The 21,102-nt window shown below is 34.7% G+C and overlaps 1 protein-coding gene across 2 annotated transcripts in view; it reads left to right on the top strand.

The window, feature by feature from the left end:
• The window catches only part of meis1b (Meis homeobox 1 b), a 175,835-nt gene that overhangs the window by 21,410 nt on the left and 133,323 nt on the right, over positions 1 to 21,102 (top strand). For both annotated transcript variants that reach the window (XM_051919340.1, XM_051919341.1), the window contains exon 8: positions 18,900 to 19,045. In XM_051919340.1, coding sequence (XP_051775300.1) covers positions 18,900 to 19,045 — 146 coding nt within the window. The remainder of the gene's footprint in view (positions 1 to 18,899; positions 19,046 to 21,102) is intronic.

Genomic DNA, 21,102 nt, shown 5'->3' on the forward strand with positions numbered 1-21,102 from the left:
TTTCTTTCAAATTGTATTGTGGCCTCTTGTGCTTTTTTCTATTCAGTCTTCAAAGGAAAGTCAAAGACACACACTATAGTTTATAAAGAAAACCTAAAAAAAAATCTTGAAAACACATGAAGGTTGCATCAAGGACGCTTAAGGATCATGTGAAAATGGCCTGTTAAATGGCCTGCTTTAAAGTTTCAGTGTGCACAAGTTGATGGAAAATAGGTTAGCTTCCATATCTTGCAATGTTGCTTACTATGTAAATAAGTGTGAGATATACAGACATGGACACATTTGTTGGTACCCGTTGAAAAAGTGCTGTGTGCCTCCTGAAAAGTGATTTGCAATTAGCAAAAGCAATTGCCCCATGTACTGTATACATGCATGCATTTGATACAATGTGCCATTGAGTAAAGCAGAGCAAGTGTGAAAAGATAAAATGTTGCTTATTCTATAAAAAGTTTGTAAATAGGGCTGGACACATTTGTTGATTCTCTTAAAAAAGATCATAAATAATTGTATTAGAGTGATTTTTCAAACCAGCTCTTTTCTTTAATTAGTATCACACGTATCTCCAATCGTGCAATCAGTCACTCAGCCTGTTTAAATAGAGAAAACATGGACCTGAGAAAGTAAAGGAGAGAGTTGCCTGAGGAGATCAGAAAGAAAATTGTACACAAGCATATCAAAGGCAAAGGCTGTAAGATCACCTCCAAGCAGCTTGATGTCGCAGTGACAACAGTTGCAAATATTATTAAGAAGTTTAAGATCCATGGGACTGTAGCCAACCTCCCTGGACATTGCCACAAGAGGAAAAACAACCCTAGAATGGACATAAGGATACTGAGAATGTCAGACAAAAAGCCAAGGACAACTTACAAAAACATTCAAGCTGAACTCCAAGGTCAAGGATTACCAGTGTTTGTTTGCAGCATTGATCACTTTTTGAGTGACAGTGGGCTCAATGGAAGAACTCCACTGTTGAAAGAAAAAAAATTAAAAAGCCAGACTGGAATTTGCTAATATGCATTTTGAAAAGCCACAATGCTTCTGTGAGAATGTCCTTTGGACAGATGAGACAAAATTGGGGCTTTTTGGCAAGTCACATCAGCTCTATATATACTCACCATGAAACATGTAGGAAGTTTGGTTATATTTTGGGGCTACTTTGCTGTGTCTGGCATGGGGTGTCTTGAGTTTGTACAGAGAACAATGAAATCTCAAGACATTTTTGAGCAAAACACACTACCAAGTGTCAGAAAGCTCTGTCTCAGTCACAGGTCATGAATCCTGCAACAGGATAAAGACCCAAAACCACTAAAATCACCCAATAATGGCTGAGAACAAAACATTGGACCATTCTAAAGTGGCCTTCTATGACCCTCGATTTAAATCCTATAGAACATCTATGGAAGGAACTGAAACATGCAGTCTGGAGAAGGCACCCTTCAAATCTTTGACAGCTAGAGTAATTTACTCATGAAGAGTGGACCAAACTACCTTTTGACAGGTGCAGAAGTCTCATTGAGAGCAACAGGAATTGTTTGGTTACAATGATTGCCTCTATAGGTTGTGCAGCAAAATATTTGATTCTGTGTCCCATTTGTCAATTTTTGTCCATGCCATTTTCATTTTTGTTACTATTTTTAATATTCTGTTGAATTAGAACTCAAAAGCAAAGTGTGATTTTTGTTGAATAAGTACTAATCAATGATGTGTGCCAATTATATTTGTCAATTTCAAATTATTTCAAAGGCAGTCATGGAGGGGTACAACAAATTTGTCCATGTCTGCCAATCTAATTTTAAAAATGCTAAAATTAAATGTCTATAGTTATTTTTTTTCTCTGTTTCCTGTTTATGAAAAGGATTTTTAAAATCTGAGCTCATAATATATATATCTATTAGCCCGATCTCAAATAGAAACTGTACATAGATAATACCAGAAAATGTGTCATTACAAATACAATATGTGTATGTGTATACAAATACAATATGTTGTGTACTGAAATTTATACTTGACATCTTTCTTTGCATTTTATTAACTTCCAGAGTTATGTGTTTAAAACATTTGCTTTATTTATCTAAATGATTAAAAATATTGACTCATAGTTAGACAAACAAAGGTACTCGTTCTTGCTTGTTGACCTTGAATTTTTTAGCCACTGTTTGTTTAGAGTTAATGACTATATTACTATGTCACTGATAAGGTTTATGAGTATATACATTGCTGAAAAGGGGAAATGTGTTTGGTTCCCAGAGGTCTTGGCATGTGTACTCTTTGAGAAATGGCTTCTAAATAATACATTTTCCCTCTATTGCTTGGGTCACTTGCATGATGGTTGTGTGGGAAAAGTGAATTTATCAATAAAGCAAGCAATCTGATCTTTTTTTTTCAAAAGGATTTTATCAATATAAATGTCAGTATTTTATTGTTTTTTGTTTTCAAGAATTAACTATGACAAGGTTCCCCTTTTTATTTTGAAGAAATTATAAAGAGTTGTTCATTATCAACATATAGCTAAGCCACTATTGCAGTTAAAGGATACATTTAGTATTTTAGTATTATGTTATTATGTTTATCCATTACAACCTTTTTACAAACCAGGTGTTGTTCTTGCCTTGTGCCCTATAATTGCTAGGATAGACTCCAGCTGCCCCACTTCCCTGCCCTGGGTTTACGAAGATGGATGGATAGATGGATACATTTTTAGTATGATTAATTATTATTATTGTTACTGTTATTGTGCCAATAGTAGAGAAAAATAATCTGAATAGATTCATAAATGGAAGATACTCATTACAGCAATTATTATTATTATTATATTATAATTGTTATTATCATTATTATTGTGCAACACAATGGTGCATTGGTATCACTGCTATACTGCAGTGAAGGAGACTGGGTTTTGCATCCCAGATGTTTCCCGTGTGGAGCTTGCATGATCTTCCTGGGTACTCTGGTTATCCCACCAAATTCAAACACATGTAGGTTCGGTGGATTGGTGATGCTAAAGTAGCTGGTGTGTGTGTGTGTGTGTGTGTTTGCCCTGCAATGGAGCTGCCCTGTCCAAGGATCTGCCCTGCATGCTATGCATGCTGGGACCGACTCCAGCTGCCTGGTGACCCTACCTTAGATCAGCAGGTTAGGAAGATGGATGAATGGATGCCTATAAGGTTTCTTCAGTTCCTATTAGTTGATTGCTTGCTACATTTATGCTCAATATTCTCTATCACCAGAACATGCGCATGCAATGTTAATCTAGTGGCAAGAGGCAATAGCTTTGGGAAATAATGACAAAAGCTTCCATGATATGTATAATATTAAAACACAAATCAATATTTGATAACATTTTTGGCTTGTAAAATGGGCATATTCAGTAGGTTTTAATGGTTTTCTTCATGATGGTACCCTGGTACTCAATAGCTTCATTATAAGAATGCAAGAGAGCTAGTTATTTTTTTTTAAATGTATAAGCAATACTTTATTTTAGAATGCAGTTTCATATGTCAAACTAAATATATCCCATAACTGTGAAGAAATAACTCTGACTTGAAAAAATACCAAACTTTCCTTTTAACTATGTATTAGGTGATATTTTATTAAATGTAACATTCTACTTTTACGCATTTAGTAGCAGCAGTAAAAGTAGTGTAAAATGTACAGAGTATAGTGAAATTCTTACCAAACATACAAAGCATTGTTTTTTTCAGTGGCATGATAAATAAGAATGTATTTAAATTCATAATTTCAGTGTATTTAATAGCAGATACAAATCAGCTTACCTGATTCTCTCCTTATCACTTTTTTATGCTGTTGTGTCCTAAACCCTTGTGGAAAATACAAAGAGGAAAAGCTCAGTATAGCTGATAAAATATACAAAAACTATTTGATTTTACTTTGTCTTATTAATTTAACAAAAATGCAACACACAGAAGGCTTCAGTTTAAAACATTCTGAACACTCTGTAATTCAGTACCTTGTAGAAACATCTTTAGGAAGAAGAAGCTGATGAATTTGTTTTCTGTTTCATTTAATTGGAAGGAATTTTGGCCCTTTGCTTGTTACAACTCTGTTTCACTTCATTAATGTTTGAAGGCACTTAACTTATGCCAAGCTCTTCTAAGGTCCTACTGGACCATCTAAATAGGAGGAGAATGACTTTGATTAGGTCATTCCAAAAGCTCCATTCTTTCCTTATTCATCCATTCAGATATAGATATTTTGATATATATATTTTGTGTTCAAGACCACTCTTCTGTTTCATAAACAGGAGCTTTAGATGCTGAACAGATACCCCCCGATTTGCCTCTATAATATGTAGGCATAAAGACGAGTTCATGGTGGGCTGTGAAGCATCCAGTCCTATGGTTGGAAGCCAACCCAAAATCACCACTCCATTGCAACCTTGCTTGGTGGTTGGTATGAGGTTCTTGTGTAATATATTGTCTTTGGTTATTACCAAGGATGGCCTTGTGAATAATGACCAAACAATTCAACTTCAATCTTGCCTGACAAGAAGGAAATTGCCACACTATGGCTCATTAAAATGCAACTTTTCAATCTAAGCCACACTGCCATGTTGATGGTGGAGAGAAGGGCTTTCTCCTAATCGATTTACCATGTTTACAGTCCTGTAGATCTCTTGTGAAATCTGCAATTACTTTAAGCATTATAACATTTAATTTTATTATGAATATTCTTTTTATATGATAGTGGATTTCAGTTGTTTATATGGCCTTTCCCAGATAGACGAGCATCATTGGTTATTTTCCTGAAGTCACTTCTGATGTCTTTAGTACTTAGTGTTGTGATATGACAATAAAAACTTAATGCTTCATACAACAAATGCATCCATTTTATATAGAGATGGCAATCAGGTGTGCTTGATTAACAAGATATGACCCTAATTAGTTTCTTAGCTGATTTAGATGCATTAACTATGTGCTTACTTTTTTGCGCATGGCTTCTGCTCATTTTTTTGTTTTTATTCTGCTGATATTAAAAAAATGTACTAGAGTGTGCTATGTATTGTTTAATACCTGCGGTTTCATTATTTTGATATTTGAACTTGATATTGACTAGAAATTTGCTAGTTACTATACAGTATGTAAGTATGAACTGAAGCACACTCGTCTGCGTATATGGAAAGTCTGGAGAAAGTTGCTGGGGACGGAGAGGCATGGCCAGCCTGGTTCAGCTTTTTGCCATAAGTGTTCCACCAGGAATATATTATATACTAGGGGGCTTTGCCCCCTGCTCGCTTTGCTTGCCAAGCCCGGCCTGCGCTATGCACCAGCCACTTTGTGTCTCTGCCGCTTGTGTATGTGGATTTCACTTTCACCAAACAATAAATCTTTTAATTCTCGCAGATACGCCTCTTCATTGGGAAGAAACACTACTTTTCCCTGATGGCAACACGAATTAGATGAACTACAAGTCTCCCACTTAAAGTTTAAATCTGAACAATATAGTCAATCTCTTTTCGCTGTTCTATTATTTCACCGAGTAATAATTTCCATTTGCTTGCGCTAATGTGATCTTTACTGTAATTTTTTTGAGACTTTTCATTTTAGTATTTTCATTATCTCTAACCTGCTCTGCATGTGTATCGTGCCAATGTTTTTGAATTCTTTACGACGTTCTACTTTGTTTTCTACTCTTTGTCTTTTATTTCCGGCCCTGGGCGTGGTTAAATCTCTTGGCACAAAGTCTCGTCTTGCAGGACGTGAAAATATCTCTCTGAAAAAGTCACATCTTGTCCCAGGCTAAAAAGTCTCGTCCCAGGATTTTTTTATTATAATAGAGAGATATATAAACATGTACCTTTTTTTTTGTTTGCCTTTTGTTGTCATTGTATTATTTTATTATTTTTCTCTTCTGAGTAAACATGCAAATAAGAGTTTCATTGTAGTGTGTACATGTTGTACTCTGTAGACATTTAGAAAATGATGATTAAATGTTTGCTGTGTTCATAAAGGAATAACTGCAATGCTGTGATTGGTGGAAAGAAAAAAGAGTGGCCATAATATAGTATTTTATTTTTACGTGTGTTGTGTGTTTTCTTGTATTTCTGTAAACTAAACAATAGTACAGTTTATTGTGTATTGCTTTGTGGTATTTATTATGAATTAAGATCCTTACAAGTTCAGTTTTACACTGTCACTTTGAGACTTTTATAAAAAAAATTTGTAGATTGTATGATTTACAGATCAGGTTGATTATACTATTCAGAAGGGACATAAACAAGTAAAACAAGTGTGTTTAGTTTACCAAATAAATACACACATAAGAATATAGGCATGTAATGGAATTAAAGAGTAGGAATTTCTTTTGTTATGTGATATAATTTAAAAACTGAGATACTGGGTAAGTAGTTAATAATCATTACATCCCTAAAATAATATTTCTCTTGATTTTTTTGAAGATATAGATGTCAAGTTGAATTAAATATTTTTTCATGTGGAATAGAGGTTCATACAGAAAATGTAACATTCAACAGCTACTTGAAAGAGTTGTAGTATGATAAATCAATTTTCATGCAGCTTTATAGATAATTGCTCTTAACTACCATAGATCAAATCTCAACCATTGTAATTCTTTTCTTAAGGTGCATTTTGAAGGATCTGCTGACAAAAACAGATTACTTAAGAAAGGATTTGATCAGCATTAGGGAGCATCCTGATTAAATTAATGTAGCTCTGGTTGCCAATGGAGTGTTGTGTTAATAAATTCCTGTAGTTTCACTTGACTGTTGTGTTCCAAGCACAATGATGACTGCCAAGTATTTTGAAAAATACAGCATACTTGGATGTAGGTCAAGTTTTCAGCTGCAAGTTGCATTTTCATTGTGAGATGCATGCAGGTAGATGGAAGAAACATAGGCATAATAGCTCACAGAATTATTAAAGTTTAAGAAATAAGAGTCACTGCATTTAATTTAGCTTAAGTTACTTCCTTTCAGTTGTAGATATTATATGCTAACACTGCAGAAGAACTGATACCATTACACAGAATTAAAATTATTTGTTACAATATAATACTATTTTTATTAATCTATTATAATCTCCAAAAGAAACTACAATAGCTCAAGTTGATTTTAATGATGAAATAAAATTGTGAAATCTAATAATAATAACAATAGTAATAATTCTTTACATTTATATAGCACTTTTCTCACTACTCAATCTGCTTTTAGCGAATGTGGAGCCACTTCAACCACCACTAATGTGCAGCATCTACCTGGATGATGCGACAGCAGCCTTTTTTGCGACAGTACGCTCATCACACATGAGCTATAACTTTTATAACTTTTATGTAACTATAACTTTCTATATAACTTTTGGTATAAATATTAAGGACAAAGTATAACAATTTGTACTACATTAAAAAAAGAACCCAAACACCATGCTAGCTTATAGGTAGACCGTAAAAAGACTCAATATCATTCCTTGCGCACTTTAATGTTTGTTGAAGTGAAGTTGTTTCCTACCCATGGTTATTTTTTATCCTGTGCACAAAGCTGCTAAAGAAAACCACAAGCTCCCTTACGCTTTGTCTATGCTCTTTAATTAGTAAAGCTTCTGTTAGTACCTGCTGTTATTTGTCAGATATATTTCCAATCTTCACCTATTGACTCATCATGGTTTTTAAATGTTTCTTGATATTAAAATATCAATATTTAATTATTTTATTGCGTTGATTAGTGAACTATATATTCTATCATTTTTTTGTACAGAGTGATTTGTGAAAACATTCAGAGAACACTTCAAAAGCTATCTATCCATTAATTTTTCTTTTCTTAAACCTATTTCTATTACACTCTCCCATACTTTTATACAGTACACATTCCAGTCACGTTAGGTTAGAAAACCAACTCTGGACAGAATACTAGTAACACTACTTTGTAAATGTTCAGTTTGGTGTCATAAATTAATATGCATGTGTTTTGGATGGAACAAGGGTACAAAGAAAAAACCTCACACAAATGCACTATATGGATGAAAGTATTGGGATGCCTGACCATTACACCAAAATAGACTTTAATGACATTACATTACATTCAAAAACCGTATATACTTGTGTTTAAATTCACCTGCAGATAAGTCAGGACTTGATTTTACCATATAATTTCCAGTATTTTATAATATTGGTCGTATAAGTTGAATGTAGGAAACTCAAGCTACAGGTCCAAGAGATTACAGTATGATATGCTAATATCCACCTGAGAGAGTAACCACGGAGCACACTGCCTTTTTTTTTAAGTATTGTGCCAACATGACCACACGGTAAACCCGAACTATTCCTAAGCGACGTTTGCACTGTTTTGTGTTTTTTGTATCTCACACCCTCATACACCTTTATCGTAAGAGCAGCCCTTATCTACGATGGAGTGTTCGATCAGAAGAATATATGAAGCTGGTTTTAAATTAAAAGTCGTTGAAGTGGCAAAAGAAATTGGTAACTGCACTGGCTGCAACAAAATTCCATGTGTCTGAGAAACTGGTGCGAGATTGGGGGAAGTGAGAAGATGTAAACAAAAAAAATTAAGTGTCATATTTTTGAACGGGCATATAAGTTGGGGTCTGATTTTATGATTGATTTTTCAGGATTTTAGGATTGATTTGGATTTTATGATCGATTTTTCGGGTCTGAAGACCTGACTTATACATGAGTATATACAGTACATAGACTTTAATATGGAGTTGGTTCCCCCCCTTGCAGCTATAACAGCTTCCACTCTTCTTGAAAAGCTTTCTGCAAGATTTTGGAGTGTTTCTGTGGGAATTTGAGCCCATTCATTCTGTAGAGCATTTATGAGGTCAGGCATTGATGTTGGACGAGAAGGCTTGGCTTGCAGTCTCCGTTCCAGTTCATCCCAAAGGTGTTTGATGGGGTTGAGGTCAGAATTGCTCTGTGCAGGCCGGTCAAGTTCTTCCACACCAAGCTCATCCAACCATGTATTTATGGACCTTGCTTTGTGCACTGGGCCACAGTCATGCTGGAATAGAAAAGGGCCTTCCCCAAACTGTTTCCACATAGTTGGAAGCATAGCGTTGTCTAAAATGTCTTGGTATGCTGAAGCATTAAGATTGCCCTTCACTGGAAGATACAGTGAATATCAAAGGTCTGCATAGTCATATTCATTTTTCAGCTTTGATGATTCAAATACGAAATCAAGACATATAATGTCCAGCATTGCTTGCCATTAATAAGATCTATGACTAAGATTATTAAGTGATATCTAATAGATCACTTTTTGAAAAGCAAAAGTCAAAAATAAAAGTTGGCAATGCTTTGGGCTGCATAAGTAAAAGTCCTTTACTTAGTGCTTTATAGAAACACTTTTTGCTTTAATTACTGCAGTAATGTTTGATTGGATAAATTTCCACCAATTCTATCTCACTGTTCTTTGCAGACAAGTATTAACCAGTCAACTGAGAAGGGATGTCCTGTGCAAAATGCTTTTTAGATGAGTCCACAAGTTTACTGTGGGATTGAGTTCTGGGCTCTGACTGGGCCACTCCCGGTTCTTGATTGACTTGACTGGATACTATGCATCATTGTCATGTTGAAAGGTATATTTTTAACTTCATCTTTCTTACAGAAGGTAAACTGTTCTGTAGAAATATATCTTGATATTTCATAGTATTCTTTCCTCTATCCCTACTGAAAAGAAACAGATTCCACATAACATAATGATGTCACCAACATACATTGGGTACTATGTTTTTAGGAGATAATTTATGTTAACTTTGTGCAAAAGTTATTTTTTTAAATTAACATTAAAAGTGTCATATCATACCATGACACTTTTTCCCACATAGGTTTAGGAGGCTAAATGTGTCTGACATGTAATTGTGGTGATAACACAAAATGATTATCATAGGCAGGAATAAGCCCCAACCTTTTGAGTGGTGATAGTGACTTCATGGCCTTTCTGAAAGTTTACTCCTTGCTTAGTTATCATTTCTGGAAAGGGGTTATGATATTTGCAATATCTTGATTTTGCAATGGTTTCTTCACTTTGTAATGATGGTCTTCACAGTGTTCCATGCAATACGATTTGGTATGTAAACCAAGAAACCTTCAGGGAAAATCTACAGGAATAATTGATTATGGTTAGGACTAATCAGAATAATTTTAATTGATATTAGGTAAAGGCAAACTACCATTAAAAAAATCTGACCACAATTACAAACCTGTTATAGTAAGAGCACACACTTATAAAACCAAGTCCCTGAAGTTTTTTTTTACTTTTTTATTATTTTCTATTTGTTTATCACTTAAATATTATTGATTGCAGATTTTATTAAATGTGAAAAAGTGTAACATGATTTGTCTTAATTCTACCCTCAGCCTTTATATTAATAAATGACAAATTTTCAAAAAGGGTACATGGATGTTGGATATGTGAATGTGCAGTATCATTGTACAGTTATGTGAACTTACACTGGGATGAATATCAGACCTTGGTCAAAATGCCTATACTAGTGCTTGCTTTGTCTCAGAGTAATTACCAGGAATGTTAATTCTGAGGTAACTGAGTGTCTCAGCTTCATGAAATTGATTACTCTTATTTCCTAAGATTATACCGCTCTTTTCAATGAGAAGACCAGGGTTCTCAGGGTTAAAGGTACTGATTAATTTTGATCCCAACAGCATTAACTCATCTGTAAAACATTCCAGTGCAAAACAAAGATCACAATCTGATGAGGCCAAAAAGAACAATATCGCATGTAAACAGAAGAGATGTAATCCTTAGTTTTGCAAAACTGAATAACCTCTACACCACAGTAATGACTTGAAATCTTGTACAAGACAATCAAGAACAGGAGAAGTAACAAGATATACCCTTGGCAGAATTCAATGCCCACATTCATTGGTCTCAGTCTCAACTATGAAAGCACAAGCTTTCATTCTTTAAATACAGGAACCAAACTTCACATAGCAGTGGCCCCAGAACACTGCTCCTGAAGCACATTCCACAAGACACTTTTGGGTACTTGGTTATAAGCTTTTTCTAAGCCCACAAAACACATGTGGACAGGATTAGAAAATCCATATGACATCTCGGATATCAGTGCAAGGGTATCGAACTATTCAAGGTCCAAATGAAATTTGCCTTATTCTTCTAGAGACATGAGGTTCAACTAATGGAATAAGTATCAATTCCAGTATCCTGGCACAGGCTTTCACAGAGAGGTGTGTGATCCCTCGGTAATTGGAGCACACCCTCTTGTCACCCTTTAAAAAATAGGGAGAAATACCTGTCTACCAGCCCTGTGACACAGTACCTTTCCTCTATGTAACATTAAAGAAGTGTATTAGCCAAAATCCTATCCCAATACCCAGTATTTTCAGTATTTATAGACAGATCTCATCCATCCCTGCAACCTTGTATCTGCAGAGTTTGTGTCCTTAATATTTAAGCTAAGTGTTTGTGATATAAATAACACTATTACAAGTAATATTGTCCAGAAGTTTTTTCCAACCACCCAAACACTTTATGTAGCTAAACAGCAAAACACATTTTGCTGTGTCTTTTACTCAGGTCTGATTTGAATCTATCATGCTTAAAACCACAAACCGCATTGTGCTAATTTTAGCTTCCAAATAGGATGAAGATAAATAGCTTGCTAATGCTTTGCCATATGCTGTCCCACCGATAATTTTCAGACTGAAGAAACTGTTTGGTTGTAATTGTTTTAGTGTCAGTTTATATATGAAATACAGAAAGGGATATGATCAATTAATTACACTGAAAACAATGCAATGTGTACATCATAAAATTGTTTTTTGGGAGTTAGTATTTCTCAAATATGTGTGATCTATATAGCCACAATTAAATCCATGATTTCAGGTTCTAAGTGTCATTTGGATCTCTGATAGGGATAAAACTGAAATTCCTACTAAATTCCTTATCATAAAATAGTAGTTACTGTGGCTACAAATATGTTTCACAGTGATCTGGAAAAAACATTACTGATAATCAGACACTTAAATTTACTAGCATTAATCAGGTCTTCAGTAATTACATTACAAATATACAGCAAATAAAAATAACTATAGTATAAAATAAAATATAAAAGGTACTTGGAATCCTTACCTATTTAATCCCATTAATTATTGTTTTGTTTTCTTTATAAGTACGGTAAATTGCAAAACTTGAAACATGAATAAATCTTTCTCTTTTTAAATGCAATAATAAAATACTGTATAGTATGTTAAATTCTTTTGCGAAGATTATCATGCACAAGAGCTAACACATGGCAGAAAATTCTACAATCCCTTCTGAAAATAACATTCCTTTGAGGCTGTTTTATACAACCCAATACAATTTAATTGTTCTCTTTTTAAACATACCTAGTACTTTGTTTTTAACACCAAGAATTTAACCTGTTAATTCAGTATTAATACTTATTTACTGAGCAAATGTGCTATTTATTTAATCTCAATAAGAACAAATATTTTATGGACACTGTGTTTGTAAATGAAGGTGTAGAACGGGTGGAAGCTTTTTGTTAACAACTGCAATAGAGCTTGACCTATGTGTGACCCAGGATAAACAAATCCCCCACTGAAAGAGTTCCTTTTGACATGGATACCTGTCGAGGGAGTTTTTGTAAAGAAAGATAAAGAGATAAAGAGATCCTGTGTGACCTATCCAAGATAGGTTTACAAAACCAATGTAAGAATAAACATTTATACAAACAAACATGGTCTGTATTACTTCCAACTATTATTTGCTGTGTTTGATTGTTTATAACTGAATGTTAACCAGATATTAACTCTGTCTGATAATTTAAATTGTAACTGTGTTAATATGACACTTTGAAATGGAAACTAATCTAAAACCTATTGTGAATAGATAAACATATGACATCAGTTATTTAGCCCAAACTTAATAAACACTGATGTTTGAAGAATCTGTAATAGTTTTTCTTAACCAATGCAAAATATACTTTGCATGTGTATCTTTATATAAACCAAATTCTTGTGTATATACAATTATAATTGGTAATAATGTTCATTGCATGGTTTTGACATATGGAAGGAATTTGCAGATTAAGTTATGTGTAAAATACAAAACACTTTTAAAGGATAAAAATGAAGAATTGGATAATTATCATGTATCAGAATATTTTCAAAACATAATTTCTTTCCTCATTTTAAATGTCTTGTAAGTGCAGCGTTACTTTAAGTGGTAACTTGAACTTAAGCATCGCATAGTTGGGCAGGGTTCTACTGATTAAAACACATGATAAGTGAAGAGGTTTTGCAGTCAGAGATGCCATATCTCTTTCTTAGCTGTCACTAGCTTTTGTTTTTTTTTTCCTTTTTTTTTTTTACAAGAACATTTACAAGTGAAAAAATAAACATAAGACAACGGCATAGCTCCATATCACATATCATACTAGTGCATATGTCTTGCAAGTCATTTTTGGCAGGAAGTCATGAATGATCCGCTGTATATTATTTCCATTGCATCTTTATAATTTTCTTTAGAATTATTTGATACTACAAACCTTTCACTGCCTATTCTAAATAAAAGTTACCTTTTCAATTAAGAAGTACAAAGATCAACTGATTTGTTCTAAATTACACGAAAATGAATTCAGTTTAACTTATTCTTGCAAAGTACACTTGCACATATAAGCTCAGTGCTAGATATGCTACTATATATGTAAAGCAACAAAATTAGAATTAAAACATAATATTTAATAAAACAAAAACACAGAAAGTACTATGCATTAATTGGCACTCCATGTAATAAGGATTGCTGGAAACTGGAGCCTGCCCTGACATAACTGGGTGCAAGTCTATCACTAAGCTCACTCTTGGACACATGCGGAGTGCAGTAGAATTACCAGTATACAATTATATATATAAAATAAATTGTATGTAAATAAAGTTTAACTCGGACCATATTCAAAGACAGAGCAAGAAAGAACAAGATTGGTTTCAGATCTTTACTAAACGTCTGTAATAATGAGAATATAAATAATGTTACAAGCAGTTCTAATTTAGGGAGGTAAATCTGTCATCACAGCTGTTCAAACAGGCACCATATATATTAAATAAAATAGTTTCTTTAACTGGTTAAAGCCTGGAGAGTGTTAAATTCACAACATGCTAGGGTAGTACTATATGGATGATCCCACATCAAGTCTGATTTTTCATCTACTTCCTGTATTAGATGTAAACTTAATATAATGCTTCATTATATTCCTAATGTGTCAGTCTCGAATGTATAAAATTTCAGAAATTAAGAGAACTATTATTTGCAACTTAAATGCTGTTGTACAAACAATTGTACTTTAACAGAACTATACAAATATACAGCTAAAGGGAAAATCCTTGAATATTATGCTTACTTATCTATTGCATGTGCCATTTAGATAACCATTGTCTGGAATATTATCAGCCAAAAGCTAATAATAAGAGCTGGTTTTGTAGGCTCAAATCTGTGTGAACAAGGCTCTCACCATTTATCGTTTCTCAATTATATTCATTTTAACATTTATTTGAAAAACAGTGGTGCTAGTTCAAGTCTGTTTGTGGCACTGTTGCTCTTTTTTGTTTATACTAGAAGTAGTGACTGTTCTTTTCAAATATAAAAAAAGGTTTTACTATGACTGTATTATATTTATCTGGCCAACACTTTTATCTATAGGCAACATTTGAGATAAAATTGGTTACGTTTCATTTATGTTACCACTTGGAGCACAGGCAGATGAAGTGACTTGCTCAGGATCCTACAATGTCAATGAGGGGATTTGATCCCACAAACTCATGGTTTGAAGGCCAAAGCTTTAAATACTGCACCACACTACCTGCCTTACATGTAATGTTATAGTACAGTATATAATTAAATAAACATTGCAAATGTATAAACAACTACTAGCTATAGGTGCGATCCTCTTAAACAATTACATTTTTAAAACAAGACAGATCTCAGTGGTATTGTTTTAATTAGTGTTATATGTATTAATTCATCCATATCATTGGTCAAAGAAATATCTAGGGTTAGGGTTTTGAAAGGAAGTGTTTGAACTACATGCACTCATAAAAAGTAAAGAAAAAATAAATGGCAAAAGAGCGATCTGGCTGTAGATGCAAGAGGATGAGTTAAGGGGTCATACTCTGTCGTCTAACAATTACCCTCCTGCTCTGTTGCAGCTGACAAGAAAAGAAAAGAACAAAAACCTAGAAAGTACTATGATTCTTTTCATCTTGCAGTTACCAATGCCTTGAATTGGGAACCGTATATTAAATGCTTCCTACCAGCCTTCAGTACTACCAAACAACTCTGTATACAATTTAATAACAATACTTTCGTTTTAGACCAATGACACTATAAATTAGTAAATGTCCTTCTGAGTTATTTTCAATAACTTATTTTAAAATGTGTTGCATTACAGAGTGACTAAACTGATTCTAGTTTCTGAAATGACGTACATAGCTAAACCACAAGAAAAAGATGTTAATAAAATGGCCTTGATAAATTATGGTGAACAGTTACTTTTCTTTTAAATTGTTCTGATAGATTTAATAGTTTGTTTGTGTCTGGAATCAGTTAAAATAAAGTCTTTAGTTAGAAGTTTATTTTAACATTTTCCATCTACAGCTATTAATATTAATACAGATTAAACAACTGACACAGATGGAAGATTGTCTAGACTTGGAGAATGAAGAAACAGACAAAGAAGTGGGGGATGGGGTATTTATTTTGCTTTCTAAGTGGTAGCAACTAGTCATGATAATAGCCACAAACAAGCATGATTTCTTCCAGTGGAGAAAGGTATTTTTAAGAGCTCTTCAGCAAGAGAACTTTTAACATGTTCTGAAATTTTGAAGGGGGCAGGGCACTTGTGACCTCTGTTAGGAACCCCTACTGATACAGCTATTCTGACTCATTGAATGGTTTGAATGTGATAAATACTGCTTTATCTTTTTTCCTTTTGTGAAAGGAACAAGATAGTAAGGCCCTAAATGCCTGCGTGTGCTTAAATGGTCAACTGTGGGATATTTGAGTTGAGTGTGTTTGAAATCTAAGAGGGCTGACAGCCTGGGAGCTAGGATCCCTTCACTCTATAGGCATAAGCCTCAAACCCAAAAAAATGCTAAAAGTTTTTATTAATTTCCTTTTCCTAACCGAGTAAGCTAATGCACTTGTACAAGCTTAAATGCCTCTACAAAAGTATGTGAAAGAATAGATAGCAAAAAATAGCCAAAATGCTGTATGCTTTTATGGTCAGACTAGTTGTGTGTGCTGAAATCTACCTAAGTTTACATTTAATGTAGTTAATTTTGAACAGGCAAAAGTAAACATTTCTTATTGTGACTAAAGGGCAGTCAATTGTTTTGCATAAGTGATTTTAAAAAAGACCAATTTTATTTTGTATCTGAGAGAAAATTGGCTGTCAAGCATTCACTTGATTTTACAAGCAAATAGAAAAGTGGGAATAACAAAATAAAGTAGCAGTCTCTAGCAATAAGGTCATGCTACCAAATGCCAGTGAATGTCTTGAGTGAGAAATGCAGTATTTTGGTTTTGCACAAAGTCAAAGGCCAGCCAGAAAAGACCTATCCTTATGGTCAATGAAAAAAGGACTTGGAAATGTTAAACCTTATTTTTGCATTAGGGGCATTGCATCCAGTGTGAGAGAGTAATAAAAAATCCTTGCGTATACTCTCTAAAAATAGCCACAGGGCATTTTATAAGCCTCTGGCTACCTCAAGTCACTGGCCTGCTCTTTAATTGCCACACAGACTCCTTGACACATGGGTAGATAATATGACATTTTCAGTTCTTGTCACTAGTGAACACCACAACATCTCTTGTACTAGTTGCTAAGAAGCTGTCACAAACCATTAGCAGTTGGCCAAAGCTGCCCTATGGCATTTCCTCATGGCATCAGCAAAACAAGCATAAATCAGCTAGTGTAGCCTGCTGCTGTACTAATGAGGCTGTAAGCTTGTTTATGGACTAGCATCATTTTTATGATTATTTCCACCTTTTCAGCCTGCCTTCATAATTTGCCTTTATTTGGCGGCAGGAGAAGTCAACTCAAGAAACACAGTTGCTGCTGACATTTTACAAATGTGGCTTATAGCTGTTGCCATATGCCTATGCTGACGCTTTTCAAGTTAGCTCATTGATGTTAAAAAAAGAAAGAAATTAGCCCCAGACCTCACAGAGGTGATCGGTATCAGATTGCAGTGAAAATGGAAATGCCAATAAAATTGACGGCTTAGCCTTTTCCTCCATGGTTTAGGCATGCAGAGGTCAACCATTTAGCGAAATTATTGAGAATCCAAGGTTAAAGATTTTTATAATAAAAAGGATGAGATTAAAACATGAGTAAATAATGTAATGTAATTTGCCAAGGATATTAAACCTTATCAGTCTTCTTACTTTCTGTTTCTTTTATTCTCACATGGGATAAGGCTGATGTTTATTGTTTTAGGCTTTTCAGAACATGCACTGGACTATACTTGGGATTGAAAGCATTTGCTTTCAATGAAAATCTTGTCTTAGATTACAAACCAGTTGTGTAATTTCCCTCCCTGATGGGAGCCAAGTAGCTTTATTTGCCTGAAAACAGTAGGAAGAACAAACTGTGCATTAAGCCAAAGCTGCTTTTGGCTTCAGCTAATGATGTAACAGAAACTTATTATTTGGGGGATGAGGGGACATAGGAGGTAGGTCACTTCCATAGTGAGAGAGAGCACAGGGAAGCTAGCCTTTGCTTAAAAGCTTTCTCTATTGTATCTACATAAGTCTCCACTTAACAAAAATCTGTTTCTTGAGCTGCTTCTTTTCTTACAGCAGAAAAAACAGGAAAAGCTCTGGTGAGTATTTCATATGGAATGTAGAAAGCCTTTCCTCTCCTAATGGTGTATATAATTCAGGTGCCCTAAAGGCATGCTTTCAGGAATTCTTTTGCCTGCGGTAATGGGAAGCAAAGGCTGTTTTAAGGCCTTGATTATTCTGCTGATGCAAAAAGCTGGAAAAAGTAATCTTCACTGAATTATTGTAGGTATTTCCATAACTTATGAATTCTCTTCAGACAGGTGGCAGGTGTTGCTTACTAAAAATGAAAAGGGGAGTGGGACTCACAAAGGTTAAGAACAGGTTAAAATTCTGACCTCAAGTCCAGAGAGGAAAGCAGCATTAGCCTTGGAAGTGCTTTGTATTTAATCAATAAATAACTGTATCCTGTTCTTCGCTTCATTTGCTTTCCTGTTCAGGATTGAAAAGTGGGTTAGCCCACTAAAATTTAAATGATGTTGAGACATTTCCTTTGCTCATATTTCTTTCATGACTTATTATTTTATTGTAAATTGCTTATATCCTTTATAAAAAGCCTTATTTGTATGGAGTTTTCAGGTTATTTCTCTGAAAATAAACCAACTGTGTTAACATTATCCTGCTTTTGTTTAATTGCCCTTAATTATACTTTATTGAGCCCTGACAAATGCTATTATAACCTAATCTTATACTGTAGTTTATATTACACCCCCTATGTATAGTGTGGAACTCCTCAGTGACTTATCTTAAATGGGACAAAAAGGGGAATGCCAAATTAAAGTCTGATCATTTTATATAAGGGATTTGATTTTTAGGTATCTTAACAAGTTAATTATTGTCCCTGCAGTTCACATTTATTACATTAGAGTGCATAAACTGCACTGCAGAATGTTGTTGAAACTGGAACATTACAAAGACATTTAATAATATTTATTTAGTGAAATAAGATCATAATACAGATGTTTGTTTTGATTTACCATATCTGAAAAAAAATTAATGCTGAATTATACATGAAAGTATTTTTTTTTTGCATCCTAATTTACTGTTTATAAATTATAGGTATTATCATCAGTATTTCTAAATGTTTTAACAGGTGATGTTTTAGACAACAGTGTGGCTTCACCCAGCACAGGAGATGATGATGACCCTGACAAGGAGAAGAAACACAATAAAAAACGAGGAATATTTCCCAAAGTAGCCACAAATATTATGAGGGCATGGCTGTTCCAACACCTCACAGTAAGTCAACATTACTTTTCATTGCTCCCAAATGACCGTCACCTGATAATCTGTGCTGAGTGCTTTAAATGTCTGTGTTCCTACAGCTGAAGCCATGAGTTCTTTAAAAGCAAAATGCAAAGGCATGGCCTAATTTTAGCACAATTAGCACTGATGTCTTTGTAAGCATTATCAGCTATAATCCACAACTGATTCATCCACACTTTAATCAAGTCATGTTAATTTTAGCTTTGAACTGGAATGTTTGAAGCTAAACAGCTTAGCTGCTGGGTAAAGAACTAAAAAGATAGACAAGATAATTAAATAGAGTTTTTTGAGAGGAAAATATAATTTTCTTATTTTTTAATTAAAAAATAATGTTTTTTTTCTCTTTATTCTGAAGAATAACACACATATATATATAGAAGCGAAGGTCTGTGATACAGATTGTATATTTATAGTTAGAAATCCATAAATGGAGAAAATGAATCACATAAAACCCGCAAAGTGGATAAACTTAGCTTTATCCGGGTAAGTCTTGCATTATCTAAAAGACCTGGGTAAAGCTGGAAGAAAATACGACTTTCTAACTTTAATGCTAGGTTTGTCCAGGTCTTTTGGGTTATGCAAGCTCTTCTGCACTCTGAGAAAATTGACAAGATACTAAGATACTTTTGATGATGTGTGTTTACTTTACTCATCTTCCTGAACAAGCATCAGGCTTTGCTGCCTTTTATAAATTCTCCAGTGGCCAAGTCTGAGAATTTTTTCTGTGATCTTTGTGGCTACAGGGCAGCTGTCCAAGAGCTTTTTTCAGTAGCCCAGTGTACCTACAACCCCGAGTAACCTTTAAAGGGCCAGGTGTCTTCTGAGCTGTCACTCTATTAAATAGCCAGCAAAGTCCAGTTTTACTTGAACTATAACTATTTGCTTCCAGTTACTAGCTTAGAAGGATCATACTGGTTTGCTGTCCCCATTCTCTGGCCTCATCCTTCAATGGGCTACCCATTTCCTTATGTCCCAGCCATGGAATATGTAATACCACTTAATTATGGTTTAATTTCATCTGGCCATGGCACTGTGATCTTAGTTTTTGTAAAGTGGGAAACGTTTTAGTGAACTTTTGTTTACCTATCCTTCAGTGTCCATGGGAAATATTGCAAGTTTTCTTCCCAGGAACCATAACACTTTCAGTCCCTTTCCAGGTAACCACAACATTTCACTCTTGAGGCTATTCTTACAAGATTATCGTTCAGGGCACACCAACTCATATAAGGTCTTGAAACACCTTGCAGCCCCTGTCTTTCCAGAATGATGTGCCTTGGTGCTTGTAGTTAAGAGGTCTCTTGTCAAGTTTTCTTTCAGAACTTTCCTTGCCCTGTAAAATCTTAGTGTGCTTTCACCTCTGGCAAACCTGTTCCTGCTGGGCACTTTCACAAAAGTCCTTACAATTAGTAAAATAATACTTTCTATTAGCCAACGACAAAAAGGTTGCAATGAACAAAAGTAAGTATTAACTAAGTAAAACAAAGGTATGGTGTTTCAATTCAGCAACATATATTTTTGAATAATGGTGTCCACGGGCGGCATGGTGGCGCAGTGGTAGTGCTGCTGCCTCGCAGTAAGGAGACCTGGATTCGCTTCCCTGCGTGGAGTTTGCATGTTCTCCCCGTGTCTGTGTGGGTTTCCTCTGGGTGCTCCGGTTTCCACCCACAGTTCAAAGACATGTAGGTTAGGTGCTTTGGCCATCCTAAAGTTGTCCCTAGTGTGTGCTTGGTGTGTGGGTGAGTGTGTGTGTGCCCTGCTGTGGGCTGGCGCACTGCCTGGGGTTTGTTCCTGTCTTGTGCCCTGTATTGGCTGGGATTGGCTCCAGCAGACCCCCGTGACCCTGTGTTAGGATATAGCGGGTTGGGTAATGGATGGATGGTGTCCACTGAATACAGGCTCAGTGATTTTGCACAAATTTCAAAGTAATTAAACATGCATCATTTGCCTATAAGTATATAGAATTTAAGTTGAACTCACAATAAAAAGACAACTTTTCATCATAAAACTATGATTAATAAAGTCTGTTTTCA

This window comes from Erpetoichthys calabaricus, chromosome 15 (genome assembly GCF_900747795.2).
Source record: "Erpetoichthys calabaricus chromosome 15, fErpCal1.3, whole genome shotgun sequence".
Classification (NCBI taxonomy): Eukaryota; Metazoa; Chordata; class Cladistia; order Polypteriformes; family Polypteridae; genus Erpetoichthys; species Erpetoichthys calabaricus.